At 44.5% G+C, this 15,664-nt stretch overlaps 1 protein-coding gene across 1 annotated transcript in view; it reads right to left on the reverse strand.

Annotated features, from left to right (window-relative positions):
• Positions 1 to 5,019: 5,019 nt before the first annotated feature.
• atad3 (ATPase family AAA domain containing 3) overlaps positions 5,020 to 15,664 on the reverse strand; it is a 50,787-nt gene continuing 40,142 nt past the window's right edge. Inside the window, exons 15-16 of the mRNA XM_070860325.1 lie at positions 13,649 to 13,757; positions 5,020 to 6,403 (exon numbers count right to left, since the gene is read on the reverse strand). Of these exons, the coding sequence (XP_070716426.1) occupies positions 6,227 to 6,403; positions 13,649 to 13,757 (286 nt within the window). The 3' untranslated portion in view covers positions 5,020 to 6,226. The remainder of the gene's footprint in view (positions 6,404 to 13,648; positions 13,758 to 15,664) is intronic.

Here is a 15,664-nt window from a genome sequence, read left to right on the forward strand (position 1 = left end):
ATTTTATGACAATCCAGTAGTTTCATGGTCACTATTACTAATAGTTTCTTTATTCCAGATTTATTTAATTAACTGAAGTTAAATTCCCCAGCTGCTGTAGTGGGATTGGAACTCACGTCTGCTGGATTATTAATCCTTGGATTACTAGTCCAGTAACATAACCATTGTGCTACCATTCCCTTGTGGCACCTTGTCAAATACCTTCTGAATATCCATCTATAAAACATTCACTGCAATCCCTGGATCAATAAACTCAAATTTTTCAGCGTGATAAATCTATGCTAACAGTCCGAAGAAAAATGATAGTTTGTCGCAGAAGGTAGTTATTTATAGTCCATTTTAGTGCAATCTAAAATTAAACCTAGTGTCCCACTATCTCCCCATAGATCGGTACCTTCCTCTATTTCAAACGTTTGTCTTAACGGATTTTAAAAGATGCAATGGTCTTTGCCATATGCATCTTTTGGCAAATCATTCACTACTCTAATAACTCTCTGCATACATTTCTTCTAAACTTCATATTCTCTTCGTGATCATTTAAAATAGATGGCCCACATCTTTGACCAAACTTTTAGACACTCTTCCTAATACTGTCGCCACCGCTTACAGCAGGCGTGTTCATGCAAACGCAATTTGCCCATTATATGTGATGGCCGGTATAATGTGGTAGTCCTACACAACAACAAAGTTGCCATTGCTCATCAACATCTGTAGCTCAATGAACAAACCTCCTTACTGCTAGATCCTAGACCTAACCAAGGACCCTGATCTCCAAGCTCATCCTGGGCACGATCATCAGGACACTGGAGGTGCAAGGAGCAGGACCCATCATTCAAGAAGCAAGTAATTCTCAGCTAGAAAATCCATGTAGGACACTAAATTTCAGCTGCTGTGATTATTGTGCACAAAGTGGCATTTTTATTAAATATATATATATATATATTTTTTTTTAAATGCCTCCGCTTTTAATGTGCACTTCACTCATAATAGCACAGGGAAGATTCTGGGAACAACTGTTTCTGCCCAAAAGAATCGTTGCACTTAAAATGCTATAACCGGCAAACTTGAAATTGACGTTAATTCAAATAGTTAATGATTATCACTTTTCGGGCGATATAAGCAAGTGCCCGGTTTAAACGTGGGTCTTTTAAGTGCTGGGGACTGTAATGCTGCTTTTGGCTCGTTGATTTTTGTCTAAACTCCTGTGAAGCACATTGGGGAATTTTTCTACGTTAAATGTGCCTCACTCTCAAGTACAAGAGTCTGATTCTTTGATTATCCTGTTATTGTATTTCTAAAAGTCCTTGCTGTTGCCTTTATGTTGATCATTAATCTTCTTTTATACTTCCTCATCTCTCTTTTTACTCCCGTTCCTTGAAGCGCCTTGGGATGTTTTACTGCGTTAAAGGCGCTATATAAATAAAAGTTGTTTTTGGTCCATATGCCGTTGCAGTTTTATTTATCACACTCCTTCATGGTCACAGCAATACTCCAATTCCTTTTAAAAATTATTAATGGACACCGTTACGAATAGGGAATTCAGAAGAAACTTCTTTACCCAAAGAGTGGTGAGAATGTGGAACTCGCTGCCACAGGGAGTGGTTGAAGCGAATAATATAGATGCATTTAAGGGAAGGCTGCACAAGCATATGAAGGAGAAAGGAATAGAGGAATGATAGATTTGGATGAGGAAAGACGGGAAGAGGCTCGAGTAGGCATGGACTGGTTGGGCCGAATGGTCTGTTTCTGTGCTGTATATCCTGTGTTACCTATTTAAATCAGGGATTATTTTATACAGGGGGTGGTAATAGTTTCTGATCCTGTTTAAGTGGAGCTAGCTGTGTACTAAGACCTCATCACAATTTAAGCTTTAAAAATATCGGTTTAAAATTAAATGTCACGGCTTCAATTTAAAGAGCAGGATCACAATCTTTTTTTAAAATTTAGTTTTGGAACTCTTTCTTCATAACACTGCATTTTAAGTTGTTGAAGCCAGAATCTCCCGTGAATCAAACTTTTTATGAAGCTGTGCACAAAATGGCCTCTGACGTTCAAATTGTGACCAGTAGAATTAGATCTAATAACCGGCTTTGACTTTTAACCAAATGCCCTTGAGATGCTCTTGATTAGCCTTGTTACAGCAGTCTTGCATTGATTGGACGCTGCAGCGTCCAGTCACTACCAAGGACATGATCTGCTCCCTAGCTTCCTGTCAATCACAGTGACAAATTAAATCACCAGCATTGAGTAAAGCCGATATCTGAACAGATCCTTACTACAAACAGTATTTACTTTAATCTGCTCCATTTTGAATAATTAAGGTCAAGGCCCAGATTGCAGCATCTTCCTCCATATTCACCCTCCCGCAATCACTATTCAACTTCACACATTCGCTCCATTCCCACGTCTGTCAATCTTCTCACTCCTGTCATTTAGTTCAAAGCATCATCAGGAATCACAGGCGCAACAAGTTCAGCACTTGGTAACCATATCCACAGAAATGAACACACTTCAGTGATGACACTTGCTGCCTGTAGGCTCATGACACCGAACATAGGTTACCCATATCCGCAGGGCATCAACTGTCTGCTGAGGTTTTGAGGAGCATCAACAATCCTATTGGAGTCCAAGGTTCCTTCATCCATGCCTTTGTTACCTCTAGACTTGATTATTCAAACCCATTCATGGCTGGCCTCCCACCTTCTACCCTATGTAAACTAGAGGTGATCCAAAACTCTGCTGCCCGTGCCCTAACTTGTACCAAGTCCCGCTCACCCATCACCCCTGTGCTCGCTGACCTATATTGGTTCCCGGTTAAGCAACGTCTCGATTTCAAAATTCTTATCCTGGTTTGCACATCCCTCCATGGCCTCGCCCCTCCCCATCTCTAATCTCCTTCAGCCCCACAACTCCCCCTACCCTCGAAATATCTGTGCTCCTCTAATTCTGCCCTCTTGAGCATCCGATTATATTCACTCAACCATTGGTGGCCGTGCCTTCAAGTTGCCTAGGTCCTAAGCTCTAGAATTCCCTGCCCAAACCTCTCCCGCCTCTCTCTCCCCCTTCAAGACGCTCCTTAAAACCTATCTCTTCGAACAAGCTTTTGATCACCTGCCCTAATTTCTCATGGTATAGATTTTTTTGTCATAATACTCCTGTGAAGCACCTTGGGACGCTTCACTACGTTAAAGGCGCTATATAAATACAAGTTGTTGTTCATTGCACGAGATTCCCTTAGAGGGGTGACTGCAGCTAGCAGGTGCTTTAACTATCGACATGTTAACGCAGGATAGAGTGGGACACAATGGATTAGACGCTCTAGGGTTTGGATGTGACAGCATCCCACATTAATGGATGAAAGCCCTGTCTAAAAGAAGTTTGGGGTAATCTGAACTTGCTTCTCATGGGCAGTGGCCATTGCATAAAATTGGCCATTAAATTTGGTCTTGGGCGGAGGGCGTGATTATATTTGGTAGTGAAATTAATCCCACTGACAGCAGGCGCAGTGCAGAGGAACTTTAATCTGCATTTAATCTTTGCTGTACCCTACCTGGGGGAAGGTTATATTTGTATCTAACCCGCGCTGACGCAATCTGCATCAAAGAGGAGGTTCCATATTTAGCAGTAACATTCCGCACGTTGATGAGCATCTGCAACTCGACTTGTGTTTTTTTCTCTTGCGAAATAAACCATTTTCCATTTAGCTGATTTTAACATCTTATAATCTCAGTTTATTAGATAAAGCAGGATTTGCATGTTTAATCCAATAAAAAAGGATTTATCAAAATGTAATCATTCCATGTTTGGAATATAGCGATGATGAGAAGTTTAAAAAAAACTTGGTGATTCTGTTCAACATAATAAAACAAAAGGAAATTCAGGCTTTTCCAGACTGTAAAATCACAAGGGTCATTTCAACAATTAATGGATTATTCTGGGAATTTTAGGATATATATGGCAGACCGGAAACTCCACTTGACCTCCATGCCTAAACATAATTCAACGTACAACTGTTACTTTCATTTCGGTTTTTCAGCCAAGTTCACCAAACACGGTCTTTATACAACACTCAGCACCTGCTGCCACAGTAGGGACAGGGACTGTGAACATTCCAGGGACAGAGAGATGAGAGACACTACCGCACGGCTAAAAGTTCATTTGTTTTTTGTGGTAGTAATTTAGATGAGGCTATAGATCACATGGACCAGGCTTTGAGGTTTAGGCTTTACCATTTTAAAATCACAGGATACGAGAATCATATCAATAATACATAATAATTAACAGCACAATTCCCCAACCGGGCCCGCTGTGTGCAGCTCAGCATCTACAAATAGGCTGTGTAGTCATCATCTGAAAAAGGGAGGGAGCAGGAGTGAGGAAACCACTGAGACCGTGTGTTTGGCACCATGCCGACCCCATGGCTAGCCCTCCCCCCATTCTACATAAACTCAACTCTGGACATGGACTATAGGTATCAGCACATCAGGAGAGCGTCCCCTTCTCCGGTTTAAAATCAATGCTTTTGTTTTATTTAAGCCAATAGCTTGGGCTGCGCAGAACACATGAAAGGCACCACTTTATTTATACAACAGAACACTTTGGAGATCAAATGCTGTGACAGCTGACTCACAACTTTCACCCCAACATGGCAGGAAAGTGGGCAAGGAGCATCTCCACTCGGAAAAGCAGCTCAAGACTTGGCTTTCCTCATTCAGCTTCAGTACCAGTGCTCGAGTGCCACCTAAACCTTTCTCCCGCTGAAGGGGTCAGATGGCTCTCAGTGCCACACCCCGATCCTTTATTAAATAGATAACTTCAGAGACAGAGGGTGTATGGGAATTTCTGGGGAGAGGGATGGGAAATTAGAAAATTTGGAAAGGGATTTCTCAATATATTACTGGACAGTTTTAAGTTAACATTTTATATAAATCAATCAATTGAAAGTGGCTCTAATCCAATGCAGCCAATACTGCCTTTGGGTCAGTGCGGAAACCACAGAACACCACTGCATTTTAACTCTTTGAGGCCCAAGTGCAATTTTTATTTCCCAGAACATGCACAGCTTGCCTGCAGAGGAATTTCTGCAAAATTTTTTGGGGGAGGAAATCTTCAAGACTATTAGAAGTAGAAATGGGATGTCACATTAAATTAAACGCTAATTTATTCAAATTCACCAGATTAAAAATCCTCAGGTTTTAGTTCTTATTTTGATGCTCCTGCGCAAAGGGTTAAACAAGAAGCCAGTTGGTAACCGGATCCCACTATTTCCACCGACAGGAATTCCAGAATCAGATGTTTAGTGGGGTTGCTGGTCATTGGTTTGGGGAGGAGGGGTAAAGGGCCCAGACCGCAGTCTCATTTAATTCCATACAGTCCACATCAACATGCCACATGGCTTTGCATTTGACAAATAGGGGAACCGGAGTTCAACTGCCTGGCAGCCCTCACTCCCACTTTATTTGCAAAGTTCAGTAACTGTTACACCGTGGTTTTAATTTCTCATCACAGTTGAACTCAGCTAAGTGACCTGTTCAGCTGCAAACCAACAACTGCTCAATGTCACCACGGACGCAAAACAGCAGTGAATCGCCATGATCTGTGGGAATCGCGATTGAAAAAAAAAGAGCGGAATTGTTTATTCGAAGAAATACATTTGAGGTAGGTGGACAATAAGGGATTCGGTCTCGAACATGATGAATCCAACTGTAGATTACAGATCAGCACAATGGCCAGTGCTTCGAGTCGAGGAACCCAGAACCAAAGCATACCACATCAACGCAAAACATCTTCCAGACACGGATACGTCACGGCACAGAGTTCACCATCACTCTCTCCTCCCAGCACAGGCTGTCCACACTGAATACTCAGCAGCTTCGAGGGGTTGAATGACACGGGACACACTGCCACCACAGCTGCTGCGACAGACTGAGAGGGACAGAAGTGCCATTTCAAGTCTCCTCTTATTAATGAGCTGCGTTCAACTGGTTAGAAAATGTACAGATGGAAACCGTCCGACTTGAGTGCGAGCTGGAGGCCCAACACGACATGAACTGACTGCTGTCTGCGTCGGAGTCACGTGCGAAGCTGCTCGCACCACTGGACAGTCAGAATCCTAGAGACTGGACAGTGTGTACTCATGTCATGCACGTTTTACGTTGGTGCAGGTCAGTTCGATTCCGGGTTTCTCGGCCCAGTCGCAGGGTGCAGGCACCTCTCTGCTGGACACTCACACCGGTGTGCCCTCTGGGAGGGGCGGCACAAGATGCTGAATGCCCGTCTTCTTCCCTCTGTCCTCGTCCTTTAGCCACTCCATTTTCTGCTTGTGCTGTCGAATTGCATCGGCCACCCTGGAATCGATCATTGCTTCAGTCAGGACACCATCTTCGGAGGCGTATGCTGCAGCCTGCACAACAGGAAGAGGACAAGCAGAACTGTTACTGAGAATGCAGAGACACTCCGATCACACCAACCGTGCGGGTCAATAAAAGTGAAACCCAACAAGTGGCATTTTACATTTTCATTTAGTGGATCTCCTGCTGGATGAGGACTTTGGCCAGTGTCTCTGGGACAAATCACAAACAAGCTTCAGATGTGAGGCTTATTAGAAGGAAGTCATTGTCAGACAGTTTAAGAACGGATTTATTTCCTGCTTCTGTTCACCCACTGCATATTGTTGTTAAACAAGTGAATCAGAGCTGAGCTGAGTAAAGGCAAAGCATGCTAGTGCTAACAGGCTCAGGAGGTACCATCCACTTCACCGTCAGCGAAAGCAAAGTACAGGAGGCAACTGGATTCAAACAAACAGGCCGGAGGGAACCAATGTTCAAAATTCCAAAGAGAGCTAGCTTGTTTCTTTGGGTTTTAAGAGAGAGCACTAAGTGGGATCATGTCCAACAGTCCCACATTTCTGACCAATATAAATTTGAGTCAGCGAGAGAGGCTGGAAAGCACCTAGAATAGTGGAGGGGGGGGGGGGGGGGGAAGAGAAGAGAGGTGTGATGAAAGTGAAAGGCTTGACTCTTTTTATTCCCTTCATGTCAGACTGGCAGCTACCCTGGTTGCACTGATGCTGGACACCCGGTATCCTGGCAGCTTCTCAATTCCCTCCCTGTGAAGGAACTGCGCACCACCCACTGCCTGCATCAGCTGCTTGGTTTGGGCCTGTGTTCCAGAAGAGAAGAGGTATGTTCAATAGGCGGAATGGGGTCAGTCACCTCCAGTTGATACTCTACAAAATGTTAACAGCCCACATGCAGCTGAAATCCAGGTACTGCTCACTCCCAGGACACACAGGTACATTGAAGTGATGGACCCAGTGTCATGAGCTCTGGATAAGTGGAGCTCTGCTGGGTTGACATTCACAAATTTTTCTTTCTCTCATTCCAATTTTCTCCCTTCCTGTCCCAGAGGCAATGATTAATATTGGGGACCAGTTCCACAAGCACCTTGGAGACCTTGCCTGAATGGCCATTCTTCATGTTAAGCTACACAGCAAGCCATTAAAACTATGGAGGGCATTGATTCCAGCCTAATCATGTCGGCATACATGGTTTTCCAGTAAGGGTCACTGGATACTAATGAGGAGCAGGAACCCTGGCTGATTTTTCTGTTCTCTAGCCCGGGGGTTTGAATCAGATTCCAGGTGAAATCAGTAAAAGGTATTATTGAACCTGGAACTCAGTCTGCATGGCTCAGTATCATACCGAGCAGTATATTCACACACTGTATGGCTCAGTACCACACGGAGGTGTATTCACACACTGCATGGTTCAGTAACTCACTCAGGTGTATTCACACACTGAATGGCCTAGTAATACACCGGGCAGTGTATTCACACACTGCATGGCTCAAGTAACTCACTCAGGTGTATTCACACACTGAATGGCCTAGTAATACACCAGGCAGTGTATTCACGCACTGAAATGGTCCAGTAACTCACCGAGGTGTATTCACACACTGAATGGCCTAGTAATACACCAGGCAGTGTATTCACACACTGAAATGGTCCAGTAACTCACCGAGATGTATTCACACACTGCATGGCTTAGGATCACATTGTGAGGTGTAGTCACACACTGTATGGCCCAGTACCGCATCGAGCGGTATATTCACACACTGTATGGCTCACATGTGAAACGCACATTTGCTTCAGCTGATGCTGGAACCAAAGCTAAGTACATGGAAATTAGTTCAATGAAAGTCTAGTTTATCCATCACATCAACGCCTCTGACTAAATGCTGCAGAATTTACAGCTTTAATTACATCTGCAGACAGTGCATCAATACGTGCATTTAAAACTGAATGGAGGCACTTCAGTTAGGAACAGATTTGAGAAATTATTGAGATGGATTTTATAGTAAAGATAATCACTACCACCACACTGGCATCTATTCATTACCTTAAATCCCACCAGTTCAATTCCCTTTTCCTCAGACCCCATGTCCACCCACTGAAATGTACTCATACTCAGCATTTCTTTAAAACAGTCAGGTATAGGGAACAAAATCACAGCTATGCAGAACAACCATTCACCTATTCTCCCTTGGCCTCAAAAACAACATACGAAGTGGACCAAATGTGGAAAAATAACCAGGACGATAACTGAATGAAACACCGTTTCAGAAGACACATTATCTATTTTTAAAACTGTTGCCTTTGTGATGTGTTTACAAACAGATTGGTCAATTCAATTGTTTCCCCAAACTGGCAGTGAGATCACAGATGCTGACTGTGAGACTCATCAGTATTTGGTTAATTACAGGACATTAAGGGACTGGAGAAGTGGCATTGAGCAGTAATTCTGGCGCTGACGTCAGGACAAGATGCCACTGGGTTTAGATGCGGATGCGTCAGGCATGAGCGCTTACAGTCTTTGGCTTGCACAACATCCACCAAGCACAGCATTTCACAGAATCTGCACAGGCCGACATTTCTTGAAAAAATGCCAACACCTGCCAGTGGAAATTACAGCGTTGACAATCCTACAATGCTGGATGTTCAAACACTTTGAAGTGAATGAGTGCATATCACCCGCCTTCGAGTGTGGCTGGCTCTGCAGATTGTCTACCTGCTTTCCGACAATACTGTTGAGTCACTAAGTAAAGGAGTATATATATATGTGCGTATGTTAAGGAAATAACTATCTTTTGGGGTTGAATTCAGCCTTCCCACTCATTATCAAGTTTGGAATGTTGCTCTGTGGCTAGGTGTTGGTGACAATGTTAGAGCTTGGTTGTGGTTTTGGAGCAACAAGTTACGATGATTATCCTTTTCTATTTTCATATTAAACCCAAGTTGTGGCTGATGATTCTTAACTGTTCTCCAATCCCTACATCAGTTATTCACCCAGAACTAAAAGCAAGCAATGCTTCTTACTTTGTTGGACTTGAAGCGTACTGATCTGGGACAGCAGTCCTGGATACATTCCATAAAGCTTCTCACCAGAGTCAGAAAGTCATGGGTTCAAGCTCCCCACCAGAATGAGCACATAATCTAGGCTGACACTTCAGTGCAGCGCTGGGAGAATGCAACATTGCTGGAGTTCCATCCTGCAGACGAGACATTACATTGAAGCCCCGTCTGTCTACTCAGGTGGATGTGAAAGATCTCATGCTACTGTGTGAAGAAGAGGTGATGAATTCTCCCTCAAATCAACAGATGAATGTCATTTATCTTATTGCCCTGGCCTAAAAAACAAATGATTACAGTAATGGAGTACTTTTGATGTGCAAGGTGCTTTGAGAAGTCCAGAGTGACAGGCACTATGTAAATGCAAATTATTTCCTTTATGGTGCAAAAATGAGGTATGTATGTGCATGCTCGCTTTTTAAGCTTTAAAAAATCCTTCACCGTCAAGCAAATAACCTCAGTATGAATCCGCCACCATCTGCTCAGATGAGCAGCCAATCTGTCTAATGTCTGCAGCACGCTAAAGTTGACCGAGTCCCTGCTTAATGAGCAAAATGGGGACTAACACAAGAACTTGAAGCCACTGCAGCCTGTTCACTTCTGTAAGCCAGGATCTGGTCCGTCATTTGCTTCTGCTTTGATCCAGCTCTTCACGCATACTCCTCCAACGGAGTGCCTGATAACTGCACATTTCACAAAGATCCCGCCCTTAACACTGAACAAACTCAACTTCAGCAGTTTAACTATTTTGCTCAAGTTCATTTAAAAACAGTGTTCATCATCTTATGGCTAAATTTAACTAGAGACATGGTTGCCGAGGCCTGTGTGTAAGCCCCTTGCACGTCGCCGCCTTACTTTTTTTTTTTAAAACCTAAAGCCTGTCATTATACATCAGCACAGCCTCGCTGGCCAATGGAGTAAAAAACAAAAATCACAGCCTAGACTGCCTTCAAGGTTCTGCCGCTCTCATTCCCTGGGGAGGTGTTAACTAGATCTACTTAGAGCACAGATACCTTCAATCATGCGTATCTGCAGAGCCAATAACCTTGGATTATGTGGAAGCATCAACTGTAAGTCTGACGGAGGTTAAGTATCTGGGTAAACTTAGCCTAATATGCTCGGGAAGCTGCAATTCTTCACCTGGAATAAGCACTGGTTTCTCTGGACTGGTTTCCCCAAAAATACATTTACTGTAAATGTCCTGCTGTTTTCAGACCCACGTCAGTAATTTTTCAGCAAATGCACAACTGGAATAGGGTTAATAATGCAGCAAAGCTTGGAAAGCGTTAATAATCTAAGGTGCTGTGCGAGCAAGAATTCAATCAGGTATAGTATTCTATTCAATCGAGCAGCAGCCAGAAGCTTGCTCTCACCTATAGGGAAAAAAATAACTAGTGCGTATTTACATAGGATACTAGATTTAACAGCAATCAGAAGGAAACAAAACAGTTTCCATAAACAAAACATGTAGAAGGGGGAGACTGTGCAGCAAAAGCCAATGCAATCACAATGCTGAAAAAGCCCATCTGTTCTAATCACAATTAACCTGGGAGACTGAGCGCCTCTTGGGGACTAAGCACAGAAGTACAACTGGATAAAAACCCACACCATTTAGAGTAGACATGAAGCCGTTTAACAGATCAATGCTGGAGGGAGCCGAGCCGCGAGGATCAGAGTGCTTGACCGATATGGAGACTGCATTTGCTACGACCCCAAAGGTCAAATGCAAATGCCTTTAAAAGGAACGAACACCAAGATAGAAAACTGCTTACTGATACATTCCAAGCATTTAATGTAGACAGGCTCCAGGTATTGTTTCCCACCTCACTGCCATCTCCCACTTTATGCGGGGGTTAGCATCGAGCTGACCAGCAGCGAGGTAGCCAGAAGTGAGCCATGGCCCACCCAATTAGCATCTCGCCCCACCCAAATATGTCGCAGATTTAACCAGACTCTTGACCTGCCCTGTGCACGCAGAGAGTGGAACCTCGGAGGTTGCTGGTTTGGGGGGGGGGGGGGGGGGGGGTGGGAAATGAATTTTGCCGTCACACCAACTCAGGAACCGGAACTGGGAGGGTCGGGGTGAATGATGGGGCAGGTTCTGGTATCCTGCAGCCCTGACCACTGTCGGTGGGTGTCTGCATCGGACCTGGGCAGAGCGGTAACTGATCTCAGCTCCGCCCGAAGCAACGCTCCAATCTCACCCGCTGCAGATGGCAGCTACTTTCGATCTGGCAGCTCAAGTAGGCTCTGGGTGACCAAATGTGTTGCCATGTGACTTGAAAAATAGGGGCAGCGACCCCAGTCAGACCATTGGTCATTACCTGTCCAGCATAAGTTGGGGCCCACTCAAATTTCTATTCCTACCTACACCACTGGTGAAGAGCAAGTATATTTAAAATCACTCCGCAGTCACCTCCTCCCCCTCCCCTTAACACGGCACCTTCCCATGCAAGCGCAGGAGATGCAACACCTGCCCTTTTACCTCTTCCCTTCCCACTGTCCAGAGCCCCAAATACTCCTTCCAGATGAAACAGCGATTTACCTGTACTACTTTCAACTTAGTATACAGGTTGAACCTCTCTTATCTGGAACTCCCTTATCCGGAACCACCCCTCGTCCAGAGCCATTCCTGTGGCGCATGCGCAGAACTCGGACATGAACAAATTGAAGTCCTTCCTCGCTGCCGACTCCCGCAATCGTTGGCCTGACCCCCACCCGCCCCCCACGATCTCTCTGCCGCACTCCCAGCCCCAAGCCAGCCAGCCTCGAAATCGCCTTGTTTAGTACCTGTACCATCCAATTTAACGGGACCACCCCTCGTCTGGAAAAATCCCTTATACGGAACAGGCCAGGCCCCGAGGGTTCCGGATAAGGGAGATTCAACCTGTACTGTATTCGCTGCTCACGATGTGGTCGCCTCTACACTGGGGAAACCAAATGCAGATTGGGTGACCGCTTTGCGGAACACCTCCGTTCAGTCCGTAAGCGTGACCCCGAGCTTCCGGTCGCCTGTCACTTTAAGTCCGCGCTCCACTCCCACATCTCCATCCTCAGCCTCCTGCACTGTTCCAATGAAGCTCAACACAAGCTCAAGGAACAGTACCTCGACTTTCGTTTAGGCACTTTACAGCCTTCTGGACTCAACAGATTTCAACAATTTCAAACCATAATCTCTGCCCAATTTTACTCTTTCCTCCTTTTTTTTTTAAACCCCCCCCCTCCCCAATCTTATGTAAAAAAAAATTCTCTGTCTCCTATGGCAGCTGGCCATTCACACCCTATCTAGACTAATCTCTTTCTAACTTCTGCCATTACCATTTCAAGTCGGTCCATCATCCCTTTTGTCTCTCTAATCTCTCCTCTCTTCCACCCTATGACAGACCTTCCCTTTTGTTCTTTCCTCCCCTCCCCCTTTCAGTGCTCCTTAAGAATCTGTTCATTTCGAACATTCGCCAGTTCTGACGAAGGGTCATCGACCTGAAACGTTAACTCCGTTTCTCTCTCCACAGATGCTGCCTGACCCGCTGAGATTTCCAGCATTTTCTGTGTTTATTTCAAAAAAGCATCCGCAGTATTTTGCTTTTATATTTAAAATCATACAGCACAGAAGGAGGCCATTCAGCTCATCGTGCCTGTACCAGCTGTTTGAAAGAGCTACCCAATTAGTCCCACTCCCCTGGAACTATTTTCATTTAAAGTGTATAATCCAATTCCCAAATGCATCAAATCGTCCAGGGATACAATCCCACATAAAGTCTGATCAGAATGTTTCAGCATTTCAAAATCCATTAAGACAGAGAGAGAATAAAACCACACACACACACACACACTTTCCCAGAGATGTTAACCTCGATCAATTGGAGTAAATGCTGCAGCTAGGAAACCAGAGCTTCCAATGGCACGGAGAAGTCAATGTTTTCAGCGTCAACTCAAGAGGATTTCAGCCAGTCCCTGCCCACCCCAAGTGCAGCCCTCGAAGACAGAAAGCTCAGTCACCCGGATTCGAGGAGTTGACCAACAAGGGCTTAACGCTGCAAGAGAGACTCACTGAATATCTGCACAAACTTTCCAACCCTGAGGGAGGGGAAATGCTCAGATGTCAGGAGAATGAACCACTTTCAGACCCCTTTTCCCACTTCGCCACAATAAGTGGATAGGCCATAAATGTTGATTAGACTTATCATAGTTGCAGGTATTGAGCATTCAAATGATATGAGAATTAAATAGAAACCATACCTGCCAGGCCACTCCGAGTTTGGAAATCTCTCTGCCCGACATCCCTCCAGTCACCTTAGCAAGCTCAGAGCATTTCTTGCCGTATTCAAATTGTGTCACTTTCAGGCGCCTGTGAACCAGAATCAGATAGTCACTGGGTGCTGTAAATGACACGCGTCCATGGCCAGTTAGATTCAACTTTCACCTACTGACGTGTGGACGTTTCTGTTGCTCAGTGCTGCTGGCCATTATGACATTGCTGTTTGTGGGAGCTGGCTGTGCACAAATTGGCTGCTGCGTCTCCCATGTTACAATAGTGGTTACGCTCCAAAAGTACTTCATTGGCCGTAAAGTGCTTTGAGACGTCCAGTGGTCGTGAAAGGCGCTATATAAATGCAAGTCTGTCTTTCTTTCGATGTTCCACACTACACGGAACCTTCACATGACTTGTGACAATTAATCCTGGGGATTCAGCTTATATTCTGGGACAGAGTGCTTCGAGCCAAAGGGTACAATTTATACATTGGTACAAACAGCTTTAAGCCAGGGGGTGTAGCCTCCATAAAACAAGAACTCGCATTTAGAGCACTTTTCATGCCCTCAGGCCCCTCTAAAACCCTTCAGAGCCAACAAATTACTATTTAAGCATAGTTGGTATGTGGACAAACACATCAGCAATGGGATGACTGACCAGTTAATCTGTTTTGGTTGTGATGGTTAACGGATAAATGCTGATCAGGGCACAAGGAGAAAAACTCTCCTCCTCTTCAAACAGGTCCGGGAGCTTAACCGTCCACCTGAACGGGCAGACAGGGCTTCCTTTTAGCATTTCATCTGAAAGATAGAACCACTCACCATACAGCAGGCCCTCAATACTGCACAAAGTGTCAGCCCAGATTGTGGGCTGCTGTCCTGAAGTGGGACGTGACTGGGTCAAACAGCTTATATAATGGGGCAAAGTGTTTCATGCCTAGGTGTGCAGTTTATACATGAGGATAAACAGCCTTTTGATGGCTGGTCATCTGCCCATTGCAAAAGTTACAAGTACTACGTATATGCTGCACTTTAGTTTTGCTGTATCCACAAATACTGTAAAAAAAAAAAATACTATTTGTAATCATTTTTGCAGCCAGCGGGTAAGTTATCCCGGACTTTATTACCATTAACATTCATCACCGAGTGTGTACCACATCATGTATAACATTGAAGAATGTCACTACACTATACAATAAAAAGTGTCTGGCTGAGTTTAATCGAGTTACGGCAATAATAATGTGATGTCAAACTTCTGACATTTAGAAACTTCATGTAAGAGGCATATTTGGCCCAGTAAGCTGTCCCAGGAACCCAACTTGGAATCCAGCCTAAATTGATAAAATGAAAGACTCTTCATTTTTGTGACAGCTGTAGCCTAGCTCCTCTGGGTGTGCAACTCTGTCAAATATCACAAACCTTACACGCGAAAACACAAGCAAATGCCAGCCGTAATTTGTTAGGGTCTCCGTAAAATGCAGACTGAACTCGTGGTGACTTCCGGATAAATCCGATATGGCTACATTTTATTTCATTGTTGTTTAGTTAGTTTCCACCCCAAACCCCTCCCAGAGAGAGACAGGTTTGATGGGATGGGAGGGTAATAGCAGCAGTTTTTGGGTTGTTCAGGAGGGACACAAGGAACCGTTATGTCAGGCTGTAGGATGTGGTTTCTGTTCAACTCAATTTAGTAGCTCGACATTTGAGATCCGGCAGCTGCTATTCTAGCAACGACACCACCACAGAAAGAAAGAGTTTCACTGGATACTACACTCAGGGTCAGAGTGATCACGAAAGGCTTCAGGAGTTGGGCTACAGCAGCAGTACTGCCCCTTAAACAAAGTTCGTCCTCCCAACATCACTTTAACAAAGAGTTCGCTTCCCCACCGACTAATGATTTTTGGGGTGAGTGATTGCCGATAGGAAGCTTGGCAGGAGTTAGTGAAGGGAACGGAATTCAGACACGTTTGAACCAGCGACGGTCAGCGATATACCTTGGATCAC

Source organism: Pristiophorus japonicus, chromosome 18, assembly GCF_044704955.1.
Source record: "Pristiophorus japonicus isolate sPriJap1 chromosome 18, sPriJap1.hap1, whole genome shotgun sequence".
Classification (NCBI taxonomy): domain Eukaryota; kingdom Metazoa; phylum Chordata; class Chondrichthyes; family Pristiophoridae; genus Pristiophorus; species Pristiophorus japonicus.